Source organism: Schistocerca cancellata, chromosome 3 (genome assembly GCF_023864275.1).
Source record: "Schistocerca cancellata isolate TAMUIC-IGC-003103 chromosome 3, iqSchCanc2.1, whole genome shotgun sequence".
NCBI classification, from domain to species: Eukaryota; Metazoa; Arthropoda; class Insecta; order Orthoptera; family Acrididae; genus Schistocerca; species Schistocerca cancellata.
The window spans coordinates 230,454,743-230,480,243 of NC_064628.1; the positions used below are offsets into that span (position 1 = coordinate 230,454,743).

The 25,501-nt window shown below is 42.4% G+C and overlaps 1 protein-coding gene across 1 annotated transcript in view; it reads left to right on the forward strand.

Moving 5' to 3' along the window:
• Positions 1-25,501, forward strand: part of LOC126174862 (heparanase-like) — a 331,149-nt gene that overhangs the window by 241,318 nt on the left and 64,330 nt on the right. Inside the window, exon 7 of the mRNA XM_049921262.1 lies at positions 9,531-9,769. Coding sequence (XP_049777219.1) covers positions 9,531-9,769 — 239 coding nt within the window. The remainder of the gene's footprint in view (positions 1-9,530; positions 9,770-25,501) is intronic.

The window sequence follows — 25,501 nt, forward strand, 5'->3', positions numbered from 1 at the left end:
TCTCTACCTATAAGATCTGCTGCTGAGGATGGGGTGGAAATTTTGGCATCCGCTGTGGACCTAGATCTCGCCACACCCTCAGCCACAATGGTTGTAGACTGCTCAGGCAATAAATCGGTGGCAGCAGGTAACTCTGAGGTGTAACCTGCCTCATTGAATGTTCCGTGCCTTCCCAGTCTCACGACGTCATCCTCCAGTGGAATTGCGGCAGTTTTTTTCCACCGCCTGGCTGAGAAATGGCAACTATTAAGCTTTACACCTACTAACTGCATTGCCCTCCAGGAATCCTGGTTCCCAGCAATGCAGATCCCTGCCCTCCGTGGCTGTAAGGGGTATTACAGGAACCGTAGCAACTATAATCGAGTGTCAGGTGGAGTTTGCGTTTATGTCCTAAACTTGGTCTGTAGTGAACATGTGCCCCTTCAAACACCTTCTGAAGCTGTGGCTGTCAGAATAAGGATGATGCAGGAAATAACTGTCTGCAATGTATATCTTCCTCCAGATGGTGCAGTACCACTGAATATATTAGCTGCACTGATTGATGAACTCCCTAAACCTTTCCAACTTCTGGGGGATTTTAATGCCCATAACCACTTGTGGGGTGGTACCTTGCTTACTGGCCAAGGCAGAGATGTCGAAACTTTACTGTCACAATTCGACCTCTGCCTCTTAAATACTGGGGCTGCCACACATTTCAGTGTGGCTCGTGGTAGTTGCTTGGCCATTGATTAATCAATTTTCAGCCCAGGACTTCTCCCATCTATCCACTGGAGAACACATGATGACCTGTGTGGTAATGAACACTTCCCCATCTTCCTGTCGCTGCCCCAGCATCAGGCACATAGACGCCTGCTCAGATGGGCTTTGAACAAGGTGGACTGGGGAACTTTCACCTCTGCTGTCACCGTTGAATCTCCCCTACACGGTAACAATGATGTGATGGTTGAGCAGGTGACTAGCACAATTGTTTCTGTGGCAGAAAACGCGATCCCTCACTCTTTTGGGTGCCCGAGGCATAAGGCAGTCCCTTGATGGTCGCCGGAAGTCGCTGAAGCAATTAAGGAGTGTCGGCGAGCTCTACAGCAGCATAAGCGGCACCCTTCCCTGGAGTACCTCATAGCCTTTAAACAGGTCCGTGCCCGTGTTCACTACCTTATCAAACAATGGAAGAAGGAGTGTTGGGAGAGATACGTCTCCACCATTGGATGCCACAAGTCGCCTACCCGAGTCTGGCCAAAGATCAAACATATTTTGGGTACCAGGCCCCAACAGCTGTCCCCAGTGTTATCATAAATGGTGAGTTATGTACCAACACAAACACGATTGCCGAGCACTTTGCTCGAGCCTCTGCATCGGAGAATTACCCGCCAGCCTTTCGCACACTCAAACGGTGGCTGGAAGGGAACGTCCTCTCATTCACTACAGGCTGTAGTGAGTCCTATAATGCTACATTTACAGAGTGGGAGCTCCTCAGTGCCCTTGCACATCGCCCCGACACAGCTCCTGGGCTTGATTGCATCCACAGCCAGATGATTAAACATCTCTCATCTGACTACAAGTGACATCATCTTGTCATCTTCAACTGGATCTGGTGCGATGGCGTCTTCCCATCACAATGGCGGGGGAGCACCATCATTCCGGTGCTCAAACCTGGTAAAAACCCGGTTGATGTGGATAGCTATCAGCCCATCAGCCTCACCAACGTTCTTTGTAAGCTGCTGGAATGCGAGGTATGTTGGCAGTTGTTTTGGGTCCTGGAGTCACGTGGCTTGCTGGCTCCATGTCAGGGTGGCTTCCGCCAGGGTCACTCTACCACTGATAATCTTGTGTCCATCAAGTCTGCCATCCAAACAGCATTTTCCAGATGGCAACACCTGACTGCCATCTTTTTTGACTTATGTAAAGCATACGACATGACTTGGCGACATCATATCCTTGCCACATTGTATGAGTGGGGTCTCGGGGGACCATTCCCGATTTTTATCCAAAACTTCCGGTCACTCCGTACTTTCCATGTCCAAGTTGGTGACTTCCATAGTTCCATCCATATATGGAGAATGGAGTCCCATAGGGCTCTGTATTGAGCATCTCTATTTTTAGTGGCCATTAACAGTCTAGTAGCAGCTGTTGGGCCCTCCGTCTCACGTTCTCTGTATGCAGACGACTTCTGCATTTCATACTGTTGCTCTAGTACTGTTGTTGCTGAGCGCCACCTCCAGGGAGCCATCCACAAGGTGCAGTCATTGGCTCTAGCCCACGGTTTCCAGTTTTCAGCCGCAAAATCGTGTGTCATGCACTTCTGTCGGCATCATACCATTCATCCAGAACCCACACTTTACCTTAATGACGATCCACTCACTGTAGTGGAGACATATCAGTTCCTAGGACTGGTTTTCGACGTTTGATTGACTTGGTTCCCTCATCTTCATCAATTTAAGCAGAAGTGCTGGCAGCACCTCAATGACCTCCATTGCCTGAGCAACACCAATCTGGCTTCTGCTGGACCTTTTGCATGGCCCTAAGGACTCCGTTAACCCCGCCACTCTCCGCTGTCACTTCCTCTCGATTCTTGACGTGTTCCGGGGCTCTAAAATGGTTTACTTCGACGGCTCAATGGCTGATGGTCACATAGGCTTCGCATTATGTTCATGGAGGACATTTGAGCAGCACTCCTTACCAGTTGGCTGCAGTGTTTTCACTGCAGAGCTGGCAGCCATATCTTGTGCTCTTGAGTACATTCGCTCATGCCCCGGCGAGTCATTTCTCCTCTGTACTGAGTCATTGAGCAGCCTACAAACTATTGACCAGTGCTACCCTCGCCACCCTCTGGTAGCGTCCATTCATTGGTCCATCTATGCCCTGGAATAGTCCTGTCGTTCCGTGGTGTTTGTGTGGACCATGGGACACGTCGGAATCCCCCGCAAAGAACTTGCCGACAGGCTGGCCAAACAGGCAATGCGGAAACCGCTTCTGGAGATAGGCATCTCCGATGCTGACCTGTGTTCTGTCTTACACTGTAGGGGTTTCCGGCTTTGGGAGACGGAATGGCATAACAGCACGCACAACAAACTGCGTGTCATTAAGGAGACTGTGAATGTGTGGAAGTCTTCCATGCAGACCTCCCACAGGGAATCAGTTATCCTCTGCCGGCTCTGCATTGGCCATATGTGACTAACGCATGGTACCCTACTTGGTTGCAAGGACCCCACCTCAGTGTTGCTGTGGCTCCCAAATAACAGTCATCCACCTCATGCTGGACTGCCCACTTTTAGCCGCTCTGCGGCAGACCTTTAACTTTTCCAGCACCCTGCCTTGAGTGTTGTGCAACAATACCTCCACAGCAGCTTCAGTTTTACGTTTTATCCATGAGAGTGCGTTTTATACTTCTATGTAGATTTCAGCGCATGTCCTTTCTCCCTCTGTGTCCTCCACCCTAGTGCTTTTAAGGTGGAGGCTTTAATGTGTTGCAGAGTGGCTGGCTTTCCCATTTTATTCTCGTGGTTGGCCAGCAACTGTAATCTGCTTTCATGTTTTACTCTCTTCTGTTTCAAGTGTCTCTCTGTTGTTTTCTTGTCCTATTTTTGTTTCTTTTAGTGTTTGTTGCCTTCCCTTCATTCGTGTGGCTTTTCGTTTCTTTCTGTTTCGTGTTATACGTTTCGTCTGTTTTATTCTCATACTTGTGGTATTGTTTTATTAGGAACAAGGAACCGATGACCTCATAGTTTGGTTCCTTCTCATGCCTCTAAACCAGCCAACCAACCTACCAACCTTGGACCTTGCTGTTGGTGGAGAGGTTTGTGTGCCTCAGTGACAGAGGTAACTGTACTGTAGTTGCCACCACAACAGAGCATTGTCTGTTGAGAGGTCAGGCAAACTTGTGGTTTCTGAAGAGAGGCAGCAGCCTTTTCAGTCAGGGGCAACAGTCAGGATGATTGACTGATCTGGCCTTGTTAACATCACCCAAAATGGCTGTGCTATGCTGGTACTGCCAACATCTGAAATGAAGGGGAAAGTACAGCCATAATTTTTCCCAAGGACTTATAGCTCTGTTGTATGGTTAAATGATAATAACATCCTCTTGGGTAAAATATTTCGGAGGTATGGATCGGAGCATGGAATATCAGGTCTCTTAATCAGGCAGGTAGGTCAGAAAATTTAAAAAGGGAAATGGACAGGTTAAAGTTAGATATAGTGGGATTTAGTGAAGTTCAGTGGCAGGAGAAACAGCACTTTTGGTCAGGTGAATACAGGGTTGTAAGTACAGAATCAAATAGGGGTAATGCAGGAATAGGTTTAATAATGAATAAAAAAAACAGGAATGTGAATAAATTGTTGTAGCCAAGATAGACATGAAGCCCACACTCACCACAGTAGAACAAGTTTATATGCCAACTGGCTCCACATATGATGAGATTGAAGAAATGTATGATGAGATAAAACAAATTATTCAGATAGTTAAGGGAGATGAAAATTTAATAGTCATGAGGGACTGGAGCTTGATAGTGGGAAAAGGAAGAGAAGGAAAAATAGTAGTGAATATGGACTGAGGGAAAGGAATGAAAGAAGAAGCTACTTGGTAGAATTTTGCACAAAGCATAATTTAATCATAGATAACACCTAATGGAAGAATCATGAAAGAATGCTGCATATGTGGAAGATAGCTGGAGACACCAGAAGGTTTCAGATTGATTACATAATGGTAAGACAAGACTGATTACATAATGGTAAGACAGAGATTTTGGAACCAGATTTTAAATTGCGAAAATATTTCTGAAGGCAACTGTGGACTCTGACCACAATTTATTGGTTATGAACTGTAGTTTAAAACAGACAAAACTGCACAAAAGGTAGGAATTTAAGGAGACAGGACCTGGATAAACTGAAAGAACCAGAGGTTTCAGAGAGAGTTTCAGAGAAAGCATTGGGGAACAACTGACAAGAACAAGGGAAGGGAATACAATAGAAGAAGGATGGATAGCTTTGAGAGATGAAATAATGAAGGCAGCAGAGGATCCAGTATGTAAAAAGATGACGTCTATTAAATATCGTTGGGTAACACAAGAGACATTGAATTTAATTGATGGAAGCAGAAAACAAAAAATTAAAGCAAATGAAAGGGAAAGCAAATATGTAAAAAATGAGATTGGCAGGAAGTGCAAAATGGTGAAGCAGGAATGGCTAGAGAACAAATGTAAGGATTTAGAAACATATATCATGATAATATAGATGCTGACTCTGGAAAAATTAAACAGACCTGTGGAAAAAAGAGAACCACCTTTATGAATATCAAGAGCTCAGATGGAAAACCAGTCCTAAGCGAAGAAGGGAAAGCACAAAGTTGAAAGAAGTACATAGCGGGTCTACACAAGGGAGATGTCCTGTAGGGCAATATTATGGAATTAGAAAAGAATCTAGATGAAAATGAGATGGGGAAATAAGACGCAGTGTGAAGAATTTGACAGAGCTCTGAAAGACCAAAGTCAAAAAAAGGCCTCTGGAATAGACAACATTGTGTTAGAACTGCTCATAGCCTTGGGAGAACCAACCATGACAAAACTCTTCCATCTGGTGAGCAAGATGTGTGACACAGGCGGAAAACCCATAGACTTCAAGAAGAATATAATAATTCCAATTTCAAAGAAAGCAGGTGCTGACAGGTGTGAAAATTACCAAACTATCAGTTTAATAAGTCACAGTTGCAAAACACTAACACAGATTCTTTATAGAAGAATGGAAAAACTGGTAGAAGGCAAACTTGGGGAAGATCAGTTTGGATTCCGGAGAAATGTAGGAACACACAAGGTAACACTGTTGCTACGACTTCTCATAGAAGATAGGTTAAGGAAACGCAAACCTACATCTATGGCATTTGTAGACTTAGAAAAAGCTTTTGACAAGGTTGACTGAGAGACTCTCTTTCAAGTTCTAAAGGTGACAGGGGTAAAATACAGGGAGAGAAAGCCTATTTACAGTTTGTACAGAAGCTACATTGCAGTTATAGGAGTGAAGCTATGGGAATTAAATTATGAAATGAGAAACTGAAAGTAGTAGATGTAGACTGACAATGGTAAGAAAAGTATTTTGAAGAGGAGAATTTTGTTAACGTTAAGTATGGATTTAAATGTCAAGAAGTCTTTTCTGAAAATATTTGTATGGATTATAGCCATGTATGGAAGTGAAATGTGGACAATAAACAGTTTAGATGAGAGAATAGAATAGATGCTTTTCAAATTTGGTGCTACAGAAGAATGCTGAAGATTAGATGACATAACTAATGTGGAGGTACTGAATAGAACTGGGAACAAAAGAAATTTATGGCACAACCTGACTAGAAGAAGGGATTGGCTGTTAGGACACATTCTGAGACATCAAGAGATCACCAATTTAGTACTGGAGGGAAATGTGTGTGTGTGGGGGGGGGGATCATAGAGGGAAATCAAGAGATGAATACAGTGTTCAGATTCAGAAGGATGTAGGTTGCAGGAGTCACTCGAAGATGAAGAGACTTGCACAGTATGGAGTAGCATGGAGAGCTGCATCAAACCAGTTTGGACTGAAGACTACAACAACAAAACAACAACAACAGTGTGGTATTCCAAGGGCACCATGGTTATCCTGACAGGTTGTCTTATTATCAAAGATCATGTGATCAGTTTGGTTGATCAGGTCCATCCCATGTTAAAATGTTTAATCTTCAAAGGAAATGCTGTATTCCAAGACGACAGGACCCCTGTTCATCCTGCTATCATCATCCAGGACTGGTTTTGTGAGCACAGGGATGAATTGTTACATCTCTCCTGGTCACCACAGTCACCAGATCTCAATATTACTGAGCTTTTGTGGTCTACTTTGTAGAGACGAGAGTATGATCACTAATCATCTCAATCATTATCACTTGTTTTTGCCACTAATTTGCAGGGAGAATAATATAAGATTCTCTTGAAACCATACAAGATCTGTATTTATCCATTCTGAGATGGCTGCAGGCTGTATCAAATGGCAACATTTTCTTACACCATAGTCATGATAGTGTATTGTGTTTTTGGTGTTACATATTTTTCTGCATCCCCCATACATGTCAGTAATGTGTGGTGCTTGTGCTATTGATCTAGTTCTTAAGCTGTTATGGAACCACATGATTTGTGCTTTTTAGCTTCTGAAGATTGTTTACTGTTTAAGGTTTATGTTATAAAGCATAATTATACCATAAGGAAAATTCAACTGAGAACACTCTTAAATTACGAAGTGACAGAGTAGCTGGCCAGTACTTATTTTTAGATGATCTTTCAAGCACTGCCAGTAGAAATACTTAAAAGTAAATGAAACTATTCCTAGCCTTTGGAACTGTTAGCTGTTTCCTATGGGAAGAAAGAGGGATAGGTTAGAGAAGGCTGGAAAGGAGGAGCATGTTGCTCAGACCCCAGACTGGAGCCCATTTAGATAGCATGAAGTTGAGTTGCAATGATTTGATAAAAATAATTAATGTTTTGATGAGGCCAGCACAGAGACAGTTAGTTCTGAAGAAAGGTCAGTAGACAGGTCCCTCTCATCCTAGAGTCAAATCTGCCACTCATTTCTAACCTTGCCCAAACCTATCTGTCTTTCTTCACTGAGGTAGACATTGTCAACTCTAAAAGTTCAGAATTTTTTTTCCCCTAGCTGAAAGTTTATTTACCACCCTTACTTGGAAATTTCCTCCCAGATGTAAATAGTGGCTTGCCTTTATGTCTGCTTGTAATAAAGCAAAATTAGTGTCTTATGAACATTCACTAGCATATGAACTCTGCTGCAGTGCAAAAATTTCAGTTCGGATAACTTTGACTTCTTTTCCATGTTTTAGATCTTTTGTCTCCAAGATTCTATATGGAATAACTTCATATGCTTTGCTTGTACAGTCATTTTTTACTCTTTACATCTTCATTTTTTCTTAACTACAATTTTTAACGATGAAGAAACTGACAATTCCAAACATTGATATTTGATATACTTTTCTGTCATTGTGTTAACTCTCTTACAGCAATGGATAAATGAACATCCTTCTTCTCTTCCACAAAATGTAAATTTTACCCAGCAATATGTTTGGCCACTAGCAACAATTTAAAAGATCAGCTTCAAAATTAAATACTCATATATACAATGACTCTTATAAGAATTTAAATGCCTACTGACACCTACACGTAGGGTCGGTTTAGGGCACAAGTAACACAAGCCAGCAGAGGGACACCAGATGTGCCATAACTCTGAGATTTCAATAAGCTACATATCACAGTTGAGATGCGAAGAGGCGGAGGCGGAGGCGGGGGTGGAGGTGGAGGTGGGGGTGGGGAGGGTGCCAGAGGTGTCCAAGTGCAAGATTTGTATACAATTGTTTGACAATTAGCACAATGTGTTTAACAATTAGCAGCAAAAACTGACATGGATTTTCAAAGTGTACAAGGGAAAAGCAAGGATGGGGAGGATGTTGAATGATAATTCACTTGTGTGGAGAAATGTTCTCAAACCAGCCCTGCCTACATGCATATCCATCAGTCATGAAAACCAGTTTCAGATAAGTGAGCTGTCATCAACCAAAACTTGCGTGAGAATTCTAGTCACAGAAGGAAAGTGAAATTAATAAAGACAAAGCAAAGGCAAAGCACAGTGTTCATTCTTGCTTACAGATATTTTTTTTTAATCATTAACTGCTTCTATTACTTTCTCACTGGATGTGTGTCTTTATCTACTGTAGAATTTTTTCAGAAGAGTAATTGATGGCCGTCACTTTCTGACAAACCGTAGTTGCATGAGGGATATTTGAAGAGAACACGTTTCTTCCTGGTCAGCATAATAATAAAATTGTCTTCATTCAATTGTATTTATGTCCAATAAAGTGGAATGCTGCATATTAATGAAAGTACTTATTTGACTACTGAAAGTTGACATAATTTCATTGCCTGCTGGCACACTTTCCTCCTGACAGTGTGTGAGGACAACATACTTTGTATCCTGCCACTATATGCCACAGGAATTGTACTCTATATAGGACTATGTGATGGGCACTAATGACTACACTGCCATATGACCCAATCATAGAAACGGGTACATTAGGTGTGATCACTTTAATTTTTCATGTATCAACCTGACTTTCAGCACTTTTGTTCTCAAATGTTTGCCATAACTTCAACTTTCATACACTCACCAATATTACTTCACCTTCTTAAAATGTTGGTAAAAATAATTTTCCAATTTTTAATCCTTTCTGTCTCACAGCACCTGCTGAGCAAAATGTGCCTAATGAAAAGGTCATTATTTTAATTCCAATAGTTGCTATTCATAACATAGTTGTACTGTTGTGACACAACAGTTTGAATGTATTTGTATGAAGCACACATGCTGTGAGAAGGAAACTAGGTATAATGATTATTGCTTACCTGTAAAAGAAGAAAAGAGTTTCAGCATGACTGAATGAATTGAAATAAATGTGTAAATAAATATTCCTTTTTTAAAAATGTGCAGAAATATATTTAGAATCAGATTCTTTCAATTTTTAGGACTGGTGGCTGTCTGTGTTGTTCAAGAAACTTGTTGGACAGAAGGTATTTTCTGTAAAACAAACAGCTTCTGACTCAGTCAGAATGTATGCTCACTGTGCAAATCCTGATGCTGGTGAAGGATCAGTAACATTATATGGGCTTAATACTGGGAACGAACCTGTATGGTTAAATATCAAAGGCTTAGAAGGACCTGCAAATGCATATATACTTAGCAGTGACAATGGTCTTCGTTCCAGGTATGGTTTTATTTATGTTCTAGAGTTAATATTTATTTTGCAATGACTGTCATTTGTACCCTGAAAAAAGATATATTCTTCATTGTTCTACATTACAGTAATAATAATTGGAGAACTGTCTTTCATTATTGTGCTTTAGTAGCAGTTCATCAAGTAATACTTATTTTACTGGACCTAGTAAGGCATTTCTGGAGGTCCAGTTATGCGTGATGCCAAAAGCAATAGTTTAGGGAGGATAAATGTAGATTATGTCAAACAAGTATCCAGGAACTACCAGAGTAGCCAGCAGCAAAAACTGAAGGAGAGTATGAAGTATTAGTGTGACAACTTCACAATTATTACAGGCTACATGTTAGATGAGTTTGTAATGATGTGGAATGAGTCATTTTGCAGTCACATCACAAATTAATTTGCACATACAGTTACATACTGAACATCTCTCTCTCTCTCTCTCTCTCTCTCTCTCTCTCTCTATCTATCTATCTCCCCCCCTCCCTCTCCCCCCTTTTTTCTCAAAAAGGGAAAAGATATACAGATGTGAGTTAACAATTCCTACCCACCAGCTTTTACACATTACAGTAATAGAAATTCTGCAGAATAGGAGTTGTCAAGAAGAAACTTTCTGAGGTTGTTATCAAATTTTACTACATTGTCTTTCAGACATTTTATTTCACTGGGGAAGTGGTCAAAAATTTTTGCTGCAGCAGTGTGCACCCCTTTTTGCACTAAAGATAATCTTAGTGTGGAGTACTGAATGCCGTTTTTCCTTCTGGTATTGTAATTATGTACCTCACTGTTCCTTTTGAACTGAAGTGGATTATTTACAACAAACTACATGAGGAAATAAGTATATTGTGAAGCAGTAGTCAGAATGCCCAACTCTTTAAACAGATGTCTAAAAGATGATTGTGGTTGAGAACCACATATTAGTCTTACAGCACATTTTTGTGCAATGAAGATTACCTTTCTTAAAGATGGATTACCCCAGAAAATTATTCCATATGATATTATTGAATGAAAATTTGCAAAATAGGTCACCTTACTCATTTGTTACTTCCCAAGACTTGCCATGATTCCAGCTGCAAATGGTGGTGAACTATGTTGTTTTAGGAGTTCCAAAATGTGTTTTTTCCAATTTAAATTCTCATCAATGTGAACCCTTAATAATTTTGAAGTTTCCACTCTGTGTATTATTTACTCACCATGTGTTAGATGTGCAAACTAAGTATGATGTTTCTTTTTAAGATTGAGGAGTGAGACGATTTGCAGAAACCAGTCAGTGATACTTTTAAGAACTTTGTTTACCATTTCTTCTGTTTCTGTACATATTCTTGGATCGACTACAATACTAGTGTCATCTGCAAAAAGAACTAATTCTGCTTATTGTATACTATACAGAAGATTGTTTACATATATGAGGAACAGTAACAGACCTAAGATTGAACCTTGGGTAACACCATATGTAATTTCTCCCCAATCACAATTACGTCCCTGGACTACTGGAAGTATCGGGAGGGGAAAAAAAAAATCAACCGATTTGACATGTCTATATTTCTGAAACTAATAAACATGTACAATGAATTTTGCTTTTTGATGAGCAGGAAACTAAGAAAGTTTTTCCTCACCTTTTCATACATGTTTCTGTATGCACCCCTTGAGATGCACGGCATATGTCAATGCGGTATTCAAATTGTTCCCACACTGCAGAGAGCATGTCTTGAGTTACAGCTTCCGCAGCTGCTGTTATGCGCTGTCTCAATTCATTCATTGTTGTTGGTAATGGAGGCACATAAAAAGAGTGTTTCATGCACCCTCCACAAGAAATAATCACATGTAGTCAGGTCTGGTGACCTTGGAGGGCAATAATTTAAGGCTGAATCATTTGGTCCAGTGTGACCAATCCATCTTCAGTAGTCCTTTGATTTAAAAATTCCTGCATGTCCAGATGTCAGTGCAGCAGTGCCCCATCCTGTTGGTAAATTAAGCTATTCGAATCAATCTCCAGTTGTGGGAAAATAAAGTTTGCGACCATACACGTTTTCCCATGAAACTGCAAAAAACACATTACATTTTGGAGATATATATGAAGATAGTAACTGTCTCAAAAGAACAGATACCATTGATGACTGTGCAGGTTCTGTAGGATAAATGATGATTAATTGAAACCCTCAGCTGCTGAGAGGTGTTGTTGATATACGTCGATGGGGACAGCTGAAAATGTGTGCCCCAACCGGGACTCGAACCCGGGATCTCCTGCTTATATGGTAGATGCTCTATCCATCTGAACCACCAAGGACACCGATGAATAGCGCGATTGCAGGGACTTATGCCTTGCACGCTTCAAGAGTTCGCTATTCATCTGTGTCCTTGGTGGCTCAGATGGATAGAGTGTCTGCCATGTAAGCAGTGGATCCCGGGTTAGAGTCCCGGTTGGGGCACACATTTGCAGCTGTCCCCATCAAGGTATATCAACAAAACCTCTTGACATCTGAGGGTTTCAATTAATTAACATTTTAGAAAGTCCCACTCATGTTGCCCAACTTCATGTGGTTGTTCCTTACCCAATTTTCTCACATTATGATGGTTCACCTTTCTATTTAAATTAAATTGAATGTTGCCTCATCACTAAGCGTGGAAGAAAACTGTCATCCTCCATGTTGCCAAGAATGAAATTACAGAACTACACATGTTCTTGTTTGTCACCTTCACGAAGAGTTTGCAGTAGCTGAATTTTGTATGGTTTCATGTGTAAACGTCAACGCAACATGTGGCAGACAGACATTGGTGGCATGCTGGGCTGTCGAGCTGCAAGACAAATGGAGTTCTGTGGAATCCTTGTGAAACTATGGTGGATGCGTTTGACAACTATGTCAGGCACTCCAAGATGGCATGGCGATTTGCCTTTACACAGACAACTTGTTTCTTGGAATTGTTCATGCCATCGTCTAATGCTCTGTGCTATAGCAGGATCCACACCATACCTAGTACGAAAGTCACACTCAACAGTTATTACTGACTCCACTGCACAAAATTTTGAACACAAAAAACTTTGTTGTCCCAACACCATCTTTACTAGAACTGAAATGAGTGCACTCTGTGGCTACCTAGTGGGAAACAAAACTTGAGAGTCTGTTCTTTCCAACAGTACATTGTTCACACACATATCTCAAATAATATAATGGTAATGATTTTTTAAAAATCTGATTATTCTTTTTGATATACCATGTATATTGTACTTAGTAAAGTGCAACTTTCTGCTTTCTTTGGTTAGATATGACATTAACCATTGGTTGGCTATGCCATCAATCTACAAAATGTCAATTTATCTAGGAGAGTAGTGTGATGTACACAGTCAACTGCGCCTTAGAGAGATCACAGAAAATACCAACCGCCAATCTTTAATTATTCAAGACTTTTAAAACCTGGTGCATGAACGTGTAGAGCAACCCTTCTGAAACTCATAAACTGTGATTTGCTAAGGCTACCACTGTTGGTAAGGTGAGATACTATTGTAGAAGTAGAAGAAGTAGTAGGGGTTATTCATCCAGCAACAGTGTACATTGTATGGATTTCGTCAAAGTACACAGTATAACAAAAATAAGATAAGGGCGTACAGTTTCCTACATAATACAGTGGTTCATTGTACCCATCACAATATTTTTGGGCAATACAACTTTGGTTACTGCTATAATATAAAAGTATGAGAAGGATCTTTTACATGAAATACATTAATGTAAATAATTGATTTAACACTTTTGTTCAGAAAAAACAACATTGAGGCTGTGGCAAGGATTTGATTTATGGTACTATTAACATATAGTAAATGAAAGTAGTTACTTGCTACAAGGTTACTGCAGATATTCATTTATACTATATTAACAGTTGGTCATTAAGAATTTAAATATTGCTTCCTTGCATGTAGACAATGTTTTTATTTCTTTTAGCAGTGTTGGAAGTTTGTTGTACAAAATAGTATCCTGAATATTGGTCTGTTTTTGTGTTAAAGCCTTGCTTACTCTTTTTATGTGGATGTCATTGCACATTCTTGTATTGTAGAGTGAGGATCTGATTGGTTTTATAATTATCAGTGTGCATTTTTATATTAACAACACTTTTTTTCATATAGAGGCATGGTAAGGGTAGAATATTTAGGTGTTGAAATAACTGTTTCGAAGAATACACCATTTCTCAAAAATTCTGGAGAATGATGTCAGCAGTGAAACAGGTTGGCAATTATTGACATCTCTCTTATCACCTTTCTTAAAAAAGGGGTTTAACAATGGCATGTAACTTATATTATGCTAATGTTAGTAAGAACTTCATATTCTCCACATTTACACAGCAAGTGGACACAGCATGAATACCTCACATATTGTTATACTTGTGTAGTTATTTAACGAACAGTTTACTATTTTTTGCCACAAACTTTATTTTAATGTTGACTGCATGTACTATTAAAAAATTGTGCTAATTTAAAAGTGGTTAATCATATGGACACCACAGCTGAAAAGAGAACCAAAAGAGGCTTCTGTCAAGAAAATGTAAATAATTGTTTCAACACAATATAATGAAGGTTGGTTGTCATGTAACGTAAGTGCTCTTACACAAGAATAGTAGCTTATTTATTTATGAACAAACCTTTATTTGTAATTATTGGGAATGATTTGAATGTTACCAAATATCATAACATTTCTTTACTTAAATATTGTTGTGATGTATTAGTTTAACACAGGAAGTGGTCATGTTGAGTCAAATTATGTCTGTAGAACTTAAGAATTATGTATTTTTGATGCGGACATGCTTCAGCCAATGGAAAAGCAAACAGTAGCGAGACACTAAGGGAGCCAATGTGCACTGGGAATTTTACACGAGTTCCAGGAGACACACCTGCTGGTGGTAATGAATACAATTTGATTGTGGAGGTGTTTGGTTCTGCATGGTGAATAGGGATGTGTAAATGGAAATGGATTAATAATTGCTTGAATAATTGAAAAAAAATTCATTGGAAAGAATAGTTCAAAAGTTTGAAGGTAATTTATGAATCTGTGCACAATCCTTGGTGATCTTTAACTGATACCAATACCAACAGACCTTTAATATCATTTCATTCAAGGTCCGTCAACATAATTTGCATTACATGCTGCTGCTTCCAGTAGTGTGCAGTGTCAAATAATCAGCACACCATTGAAATTATCAGTCTGCACATGAAGCACAATATTACACTCCTGGAAATGGAAAAAAGAACACATTGACACCGGTGTGTCAGACCCACCATACTTGCTCCGGACACTGCGAGAGGGCTGTACAAGCAATGATCACACGCACGGCACAGCGGACACACCAGGAACCGCGGTGTTGGCCGTCGAATGGCGCTAGCTGCGCAGCATTTGTGCACCGTCGCCGTCAGTGTCAGCCAGTTTGCTGTGGCATACGGAGCTCCATCGCAGTCTTTAACACTGGTAGCATGCCGCGACAGCGTGGACGTGAACCGTATGTGCAGTTGACGGACTTTGAGCGAGGGCGTATAGTGGGCATGCGGGAGGCCGGGTGGACGTACCGCCGAATTGCTCAACACGTGGGGCGTGAGGTCTCCACAGTACATCAATGTTGTCGCCAGTGGTCGGCGGAAGGTGCACATGCCCGTCGACCTGGGACTGGACCGCAGCGACGCACGGATGCACGCCAAGACCGTAGGATCCTACGCAGTGCCGTAGGGGACCGCACCACCACTTCCCAGCAAATTAGGGACACTGTTCCTCCTGGGGTATCGGCGAGGACCATTCGCAACCGTCTCCATGAAGCTGGGCTACGGTCCCGCACACCGTTAGGCCGTCTTCCGCTCACGCCCCAACATCGTGCAGCCCGCCTCCAGTGGTGTCGCGACAGGCGTGAATGGAGGGACGAATGGAGACGTGTCGTCTTCAGCGATGAGAGTCGCTTCTGCCTTGGTGCCAATGATGGTCGTATGCGTGTTTGGCGCCGTGCAGGTGACCGCCACAATCAGGACTGCATATGACCGAGGCACACAGGGCCAACACCCGGCATCATGGTGTGGGGAGCGATCTCCTACACTGGCCGTACACCACTGGTGATCGTCGAGGGGACACTGAATAGTGCACGGTACATCCAAACCGTCATCGAACCCATCGTTCTACCATTCCTAGACCGGCAAGGGAACTTGCTGTTCCAACAGGACAATGCACGTCCGCATGTATCCCGTGCCACCCAACGTGCTCTAGAAGGTGTAAGTCAACTACCCTGGCCAGCAAGATCTCCGGATCTGTCCCCCATTGAGCATGTTTGGGACTGGATGAAGCGTCGTCTCACGCGGTCTGCATGTCCAGCACGAACGCTGGTCCAACTGAGGCGCCAGGTGGAAATGGCATGGCAAGCCGTTCCACAGGACTACATCCAGCATCTCTACGATCGTCTCCATGGGAGAATAGCAGCCTGCATTGCTGCGAAAGGTGGATACACACTGTACTAGTGCCGACATTGTGCATGCTCTGTTGCCTGTGTCTATGTGCCTGTGGTTCTGTCAGTGTGATCATGTGATGTATCTGACCCCAGGAATGTGTCAATAAAGTTTCCCCTTCCTGGGACAATGAATTCACGGTGTTCTTATTTCAATTTCCAGGAGTGTATAAGTATAAGAAACCATGTTCAATAGGTGCCTATCAAGTCTGAGTCATTACCTTGACATTAATTCCATTGTGTTTAGTTTTCAGTGTGACAGTGTCGATGTAGGAATGCTCCTCCAGATACGGTGTGAATTATTCGTTTCTGCACCGAACCTCTTGATGCAGGATCTCGGCAGTGAGTGAAATGGTGAACAGATAGGATTTGAACTTATAACCGTGAATGGTTAAAATAAACATTTTTAACAATTTTGGTATGACGGATCCAAGTATATGTCTCTATATGCTACCACTTCCCGAAACAAAAAGGTGAAGATACATGAATTAATAAACTGAAGAGTGCATTTCTTTCTTTGTTTCATACAGATATTTAATGATGTATCAAAACATTATCCTTACCACAAAACAAATAGTTAATTTACGTTTTGGTGGCATCTTTGGTGTATAGCTCATTCAGTTTACATATAGCTTACATATAAGAAAAGAAAGAAAAAATATGATTCAGCACAGTGGTGAATGGCTGCCCGAAGGGACTTAATATTTCCAGAGGTATGAATGTGCTCCAGAGTGAGACTCTTGCTTTTTCCACTTGTATTACGGACCTGAGGAAAGGCGGAATATGAGTTACTATTCCCTGTATTGTGTGGGATAATTTTAAATCATCATGTTGAACTCTGAACTGTTTGGAGCTATCAGATATTTTGTTTATTGTGAATACGAAATGGATGTGACAGTACCCAGTTGTTACTGCTGAGTAGTTGCTCTTCTAAACAGCAGTCCACACAAGCAAAACAGTTCAAAACAGTTGTGACTTTACCTGATATTGCTTGTTCCTGAGGTGGTTAGCCTATGCATGGCTCTATTTAAAATGAATAGCTTGATGTAGCTACAGGGTCTAGCTGTGCATGTCTGCATTCATCCACTGCAGCTAATTTTGTTGCAAAAATATCCTATAGCTGTGATGATGCAGTCAAATAATCTATTGTTTAGCTAGAACTGTGAGTTAATAGAAGACACAGAAATACAAAATGAGAGTTAAATGAATAATTTAAAAACAAGGGTTCTATTCCAATGTCTCTAATTGATGTAGACAGCAGAGAATTATGTTGAATAATATTTATCCAAAAAAAGGACATCTCAGATAAGTGGGAAGGGGTTCTACGATATTCAGTTAAAATACATACAGTATATACCCATATAAAATGCAGTAAAGTTACATTGAGAGCATTACAAGAATGATAGCAAAATCCCGAAAACAGACTCTAATCAATGATTGATTATTTTTGTTGTTAGATTGCAATCAAAGATATTCAAAAACTAAGTCAATTTCAAAAATGTAGTCCATCAACAAAGGAGGTGGCTTACAAAACACTCGTTCGACCTAAGCTTGAGTATTGCTCATCAGTCTGGGATCCGTATCAGGTCGGGTTGACAGAGGAGATAGAGAAGATCCAAAGAATAGCAGCGCATTTCGTCACGGGGTTATTTGGTAAGAATGATAGCGTTACAGAGATGTTTAGCAAACTCAAGTGGCAGAATCTGAAAGAGGGGCACTCTGCATCGCGGTGTAGTTTGCTGTCCAGGTTTCGAGAGGGTGCGTTTCTGGATGAGGTATCGAATATATTGCTTCCCCCTACTTATACCTCCCGAGGAGATCACGAATGTAAAATAGAGATATTCAAGCGCGCACGGGGGCTTTCCGGCAGTCGTTCTTCCCGCGAACCATATGCGACTGGAACAGGAAAGGGAGGTAATGACTGGCACGTAAAGTTCCCTCCGCCATACACCGTTGGGTGTCTTGTGGAGTATAAATGTAGATGTAGATGTACTGTTAAACTTACTTTCCAAACTTTTAGTTAACTATCTAAACTTTGTATGTCAGACATGAATTAATTTAACTTTGAATTGCTAAGTCTAGTCAGAAATAAAGATCTAGACTCGCACAAAATTTACACCTAAAATGTAAGCAAAACTAATGACTAGTGGTCTTTATGAATTTTTTTTTTTTTTATCTAAATACACTCAGAAAAGCAAAACCTTCAATAGATAGTCTAGAGAAGAAGTAAATGCACTAGTCTAAAATGTAATATTAACTAAATTAGCTCTTATTTCAACTTAATTTAGCAAGAGCTTCATGGACATAAGTCTCCAATAGCAATAGCAGCAGCAGAAGACAATATGTACAAGGTGTACAAGTTTGCTTCCGCCATTTGCCAATAGGTGGCGACAACGGTAAGTAGCAGTCGAAAGAAATAGATTGCAGATGTCAGGCAGTTAGCTTGGACTTCGGTCAACGTAACCTCATTCAAACATTAGTTGATTTGTATCTGCATCATAAAGTTGTTCTTGATTGAAAATGTCAGTTTACGAGCCTAATTTTCGTCATTAGCGAGAGGTGCTACTGTTTTGTTTCAATATGAAGAAAACAGCACCCGAGTCTCATCGAATGCTTTCAATCACATATGGTAAGGATGCTATTAGTGAAATAACATGTCGTCAGTGGTTTCAATGCTTCAAGAACGGTGATTTTAACATCGTAGATTGGCATAGTGGTGGGAGAGAGAATGTTTTCGAAGATGTGGAATTGGAGACATTGTTGAATGAAGACTCGCGTCAAACTCATAAAGAATTGGAACGATTAGTGGAAGTTACACAGCAAGCCGTTTCAAAATGTCTCAAGGTTATGGGCATGATTCAGAAAGAAGGAACTTGGGTCCAGTGTGAGCTGAAACCAAGAGACATTGAACGGTGTTTGCTTCAGAGGCAAAAATGGAAAATTGATGCCACCCATTCCTTTTACATTTGTCGTTATACTGGGACCTATGAATTTTTGTTCTTTACTGTCATTATGTTTAATAGCTCAGTTACACACAGGTGTTATTACTATTGTTCCTGTTCATACAATGATACATTGGCGGTCATATTAATCTGTTTACTATCATTATGCTTGTAATAACGTACTTATGCACAGGCATCATTATTTTCATATGATATCGTACTTAGGGTCCTGTAAAGATCTTAATGTATGCTAGTCTATTTTATTTTGTATTTGATATAATAGAGGGAAACATTCCACGTGGGAAAAATATATCTAAAAACAAAGATGATATGACTTACCAAATGAAAGCGCTGGCAGGTCGATAGACACACAAACAAACATACAAAATTCAAGCTTTCGCAACAAACAGTTGCTTTGTCAGGAAAGAGGGAAGGAGAGGGAAAGACGAAAGGATGTGAGTTTTAAGGGAGAGGGTAAGGAGTCATTCCAATCCCGGGAGCGGAAAGACTTACCTTAGGGGGAAAAAAAGGACAGGTATACACACACACACACACACACACACACACACACACACACACACACACACACACAAGCAGACATTTGTAAAGGCAAAGAGTTTGGGCAGAGATGTCAGTCGAGGCGGAAGTACAGAGGCAAAGATGTTGTTGAAAGACAGGTGAGGTATGAGCGGCGGCAAATTGAAATTAGAAATTAGTGGACATTGAGGCCTGGCGGATGGCGAGAAGAGAGGATATGCTGAAGGGCAAGTTCCCATCTCTGGAGCTCTGACAGGTTGGTGTTAGTGGGAAGTATCCAGATAACCCGGACGGTGTAACACTGTGCCAAGATGTGTTGGACGTGCACAAAGGCATGTTTAGCCACAGGGTGATCCTCATTACCAACAAACACTGTCTGCCTGTGTCCATTCATGTGAATGGATAGTTTGTTGCTGGTCATTCCCATATAGAAGGCTTCACAGTGTAGGCAGGTCAGTTGGTAAATCACGTGGGTGCTTTCACACGTGGCTCTGCCTTTGATGGTGTACGCCTTCCGGGTTACAGGACTGGAGTAGGTGGTGGTGGGAGGGTGCATGGGACAGGTTTTACACCGGGGGCGGTTACAAGGGTAGGAGCCAGAGGGTGGGGAAGGTGGTTTGGGGATTTCATAGGGATGAACTAAGAGGTTACGAAGGTTAGGTGGACGGCGGAAAGACACTCTTGGTGGAGTGGGGAGGATTTCATGAAGGATGGATCTCATTTCAGGGCAGGATTTGAGGAAGTCATATCCCTGCTGGAGAGCCACATTCAGAGTCTGTTCCAGTCCCGGAAAGTATCCTGTCACAAGTGGGGCACTTTTGGGGTTCTTCTGTGGGAGGTTCCGGGTTTTAGGAGATGAGGAAGTGGCTCTGGTTATTTGCTTCTGTACCAGGTCGGGAGGGTAGTTGCGGGATGCGAAAGCTGTTTTCAGGTTGTTGGTGTAATGGTTCAAGGATTCCGGACTGGAGCAGATTCGTTTGCCACGAAGACCTAGGCTGTAGGGAAGGGACCGTTTGATGTGGAATGGGTGGCAGCTGTCATAATGGAGGTACTGTTGCTTGTTGGTGGGTTTGATGTGGACGGACGTGTGAAGCTGGCCATTGGACAGGTGGAGGTCAACGTCAAGGAAAGTGGCATGGGATTTAGAGTAGGACCAGGTGAATCTGATGGAACCAAAGGAGTTGAGGTTGGAGAGGAAATTCTGGAGTTCTTCTTCACTGTGAGTCCAGATCATGAAAATGTCATCAATAAATCTGTACCAAACTTTGGGTTGGCAGGCCTGGGTAACCAAGAAGGCTTCCTCTAAGCGATCCATGAATAGGTTGGCGTACGAGGGGGCCATCCTGGTACCCATGGCTGTTCCCTTTAATTGTTGGTATGTCTGGCCTTCAAAAGTGAAGAAGTTGTGGGTCAGGATGAAGCTGGCTAAGGTAATGAGGAAAGAGGTTTTAGGTAGGGTGGCAGGTGATCGACGTGAAAGGAAGTGCTCCATCGCAGCGAGGCCCTAGCCATCAGAATATTTGTGTATAAGGAGGTGGCATCAGTGGTTACAAGGATGGTTTCCGGGGGTAACAGACTGGGTAGGGATTCCAGGCGTTCGAGAAAGTGGTTGGTGTCTTTGATGAAGGATGGGAGACTGCATGTAATGGGTTGAAGGTGTTGATCTATGTAGGCAGAGATGCGTTCTGTGGGGGCTTGGTAACCAGCTACAATGAGACAGCCGGGATGATTGGGTTTGTGAATTTTAGGAAGAAGGTAGAAGGTGGGGGTGTGGGGTGTCGGTGGGGTCAGGAGGTTGATGGAGTCAGGTGAAAGGTTTTGTAGGGGGCCTAAGGTTCTGAGGATTCCTTGAAGCTCCGCCTGGACATCAGGAATGGGATTACCTTGGCAAACTTTGTAAGTAGTGTTGTCTGAAAGCTGACGCAGTCCCTCAGCCACATACTCCCGACGATCAAGTACCACGGTCATGGAACCCTTGTCCGGGTCATGGAACCCTTGTCCGCTGGAAGAATGACAATGGATCGGTCAGCCTTCAGATCACGGATAGCCTGGGCTTCAGCAGTGGTGATGTTGGGAGTAGGATTAAGGTTTTTTAAGAAGGATTGAGAGGCAAGGCTGGAAGTCAGAAATTCCTGGAAGGTTTGGAGAGGGTGATTTTGAGGAAGAGGAGGTGGGTCCCGCTGTGATGGAGGACGGAACTGTTCCAGGCAGGGTTCAATTTGGGTAGTGTCTTGGGGAGTTGGATCATTAGGAGTAGGATTAGGATCATTTTTCTTCATGGCAAAGTGATATTTCCAGCAGAGAGTACGGGTGTAGGACAGTAAATCTTTGACGAGGGCTGTTTGGTTGAATCTGGGAGTGGGGCTGAAGGTGAGGCCTTTGGATAGGACAGAGGTTTCTGATTGGGAGAGAGGTTTGGAGGAAAGGTTAACTACTGAATTAGGGTGTTTTGGTTCCAGATTGTGTTGATTGGAATTTTGAGGTTTTGGAGGGAGTGGAGCTGGAAGTGGAAGATTGAGTCGATGGGAGAGACTGGGTCTGTGTGCAATGAGAGGAGGTTAAGGTTTGCTGGAAAGGTTGTGAAGGGTGAGTGAGTTGCCTTTCCGGAGGTGGGAAACCAGGAGATTGGATAGTTTTTTGAGGTGGACGGTGGCATGCTGTTCTAATTTGCGGTTGGCCTGTAGGAGAATGCTCTGAACAGCCGGTGTGGATGTGGGAGAGGAAAGTTTGAGGACTTTTATTAAGGATAGGAGTTGACGGGTGTATTGATTGGCTGAGTCGATGTGTAGGTGAAGGATTAGGTGGGTGAGGGCAATGGATTGTTCAGTTTGGAACTGGTATAGGGACTGATGGAAAGAAGTGTTGCAGCCAGAGATGGGAACTTTAAGTGTGAGGCCTTTGGGGGTGATGCCAAATGTCAGACAAGCCTGAGAAAATAAAATATGGGAGTGTAATCTGGCTAGGGCCAAGGCATGTTTGCGGGGGGAATGTAAATAAAACTTAATGGGGTCGTTGTGGAGGTGGTGTGAGGGTGACATGGTATTAGAAGGTGGAAAGTGTAACATGAGGCTGAAATGAAAATGAAAATAAATATAAAAATATATGGGGAGAGATAAAGGTGAACTAGAAAGCAAATGGAGATCTGGTGTGAAAAAAGGTGAAAAAGTGTTGGTTAGAGCTGGGCTATGTTGATACTGTGGTGAACTTGTGTAGGTGGACAACGATGTGCATAAAGGTTACGTGGTTGTGTTGCCGCCAAAACACGTTATAGGGTGGAGAAATTCGGGAAAATTTCGAAAAAACTACAAGTAGATGTATTAAAAGGAGTGGTTTGGTGGTAGCAGATTATGGAAATTAGGCTAACAATTGTCTGATGAAGAAATAATGACGTTAAAACCTGTGGGAAGCAGCTAAAAATGATCGGTGATGTGAGAAAAATGGAAAGGGAAATAAAGCAAAAGTTATTAGAACTAGCCAAAAAGGTTGTTTAATAGGTGAAAGGAACTGTTTGTGAACTAGAAACGGTGGATTTTATAGCAGCGGTAGTGTTGAAAGCGGAAAAAAAATTTTTTTGGTTATGGTTTGGAAGTGGGTTACGTATTATTACGTATTACGTATTATTGAGTATATATCGGCGGGATAAAGTTGTATAGTAGATTACGGTAAAAAGGAGAAGGTGAATACAAAGTGAAACTACTGGCAAAAACAGAAGGAGGAAATAAAACGACAGAAAAAACTTCGAAATGCAACAGTGACAATAACAAACGTAATTGTTGGGTTCAAATTAATGATATGAATATAATAGAGGGAAACATTCCACGTGGGAAAAATATATCTAAAAACAAAGATGATGAGACTTACCAAACAAAAGCGCTGGCAGGTCGATAGACACACAAACAAACACAAACATACACACAAAATTCAAGCTTTCGCAACAAACAGGTGCTTCGTCAGGAAAGAGGGAAGGAGAGGGAAAGACGAAAGGATGTGGGTTTTAAGGGAGAGCTAAGGAGTCATTCCAATCCCGGGAGCGGAAAGACTTACCTTAGGGGGAAAAAAGGACAGGTATACACTCGCGCGCGCACACACACACACACACACACACACACACACACACACACACACACACACACACACACACACACATCCACCCGCACATACACAGACACAAGCAGACATTTGTAAAGGCAAAAAGTTTGGGCACAGATGTCAGTCGAGGCGGAAGTACAGAGGCAAAGATGTTGTTGAAAGACAGGTGAGGTATGAGAGGCGGCAAATTGAAATTAGAAATTAGCGGACATTGAGGCCTGGCGGATAGCGAGAAGAGAGGATATGCTGAAGGGCAAGTTCCCATCTCCGGAGCTCTGACAGGTTGGTGTTAGTGGGAAGTATCGAGATAACCCGGACGGTGTAACACTGTGCCAAGATGTGCTGGCCGTGCACCAAGGCATGTTTAGCCACAGGGTGATCCTCATTACCAACAAACACTGTCTGCCTGTGTCCATTCATGTGAATGGATAGTTTGTTGCTGGTCATTCCCACATAGAAGGCTTCACAGTGTAGGCAGGTCAGTTGGTAAATCACGTGGGTGCTTTCACACATGGCTCTGCCTTTGATCATGTACGCCTTCCTTGACGTTGACCTCCACCTGTCCAATGGCCAGCTTCACACGTCCGTCCACATCAAACCCACCAACAAGCAACAGTACCTCCATTATGACAGCTGCCGCCCATTCCACATCAAACGGTACCTTCCCTAGAGCCTAGGTCTTTGTGGCAAACGAATCTGCTCCAGTCCGGAATCCTTGAACCATTACACCAACAACCTGAAAACAGCTTTCGCATCCTGCAACTACCCTCCCGACCTGGTACAGAAGCAAATAACCAGAGCCACTTCCTCATCTCCTCAAACCCGGAACCTCCCACAGAAGAACCCCAAAAGTGCCCCACTTGTGACAGGATACTTTCCAGGACTGGATCAGACTCTGAATGTGGCTCTCCAGCAGGGATATGACTTCCTCAAATCCTGCCCTGAAATGAGATCTATCCTTCATGAAATCCTCCCCACTCCACCAAGAGTGTCTTTCTGCCGTCCACTTAACCTTCGTAACCTCTTGGTTCATCCCTATGAAATCCCCCAAACCACCTTCCCTACCCTCTGGCTCCTACCCTTGTAACCGCCCCTAGTGTAAAACCTGTCCCATGCACCCTCCCACCACCACCTAATCCAGTCCTGTAACCCGGAAGGCGTACATGATCAAAGGCAGAGCCACGTGTGAAAGCACCCACGTGATTTACCAACTGACCTGCCTACACTGTGAAGCCTTCTATGTGGGAATGGCCAGCAACAAACTGTCCATTCGCATGAATGGACACAGGCAGACAGTGTTTGTTGGTAATGAAGATCACCCTGTGGCTAAACATGCCTTGGTGCACGGCCAGCACATCTTGGCACAGTGTTACACCGTCCGGGTTATCTGGATACTTCCCACTAACACCAACCTGTCAGAGCTCCGGAGATGGGAACTTGCCCTTCAGCATATCCTCTCTTCTCACTATCCGCCAGGCCTCAATGTCCGCTAATTTCTAATTTCAATTTGTTGCTGCTCATACCTCACCTGTCTTTCAACAACATCTTTGCCTCTGTACTTCCGCCTTGACTGACATCTCTGCCCAAACTCTTTGCCTTTACAAATGTCTGCTTGTGTCTGTGTATGTGCAGATGGATATGTGTGTGTGTGTGCGAGTGTATACCTGTCCTTTTTTCCCCCTAAGGTAAG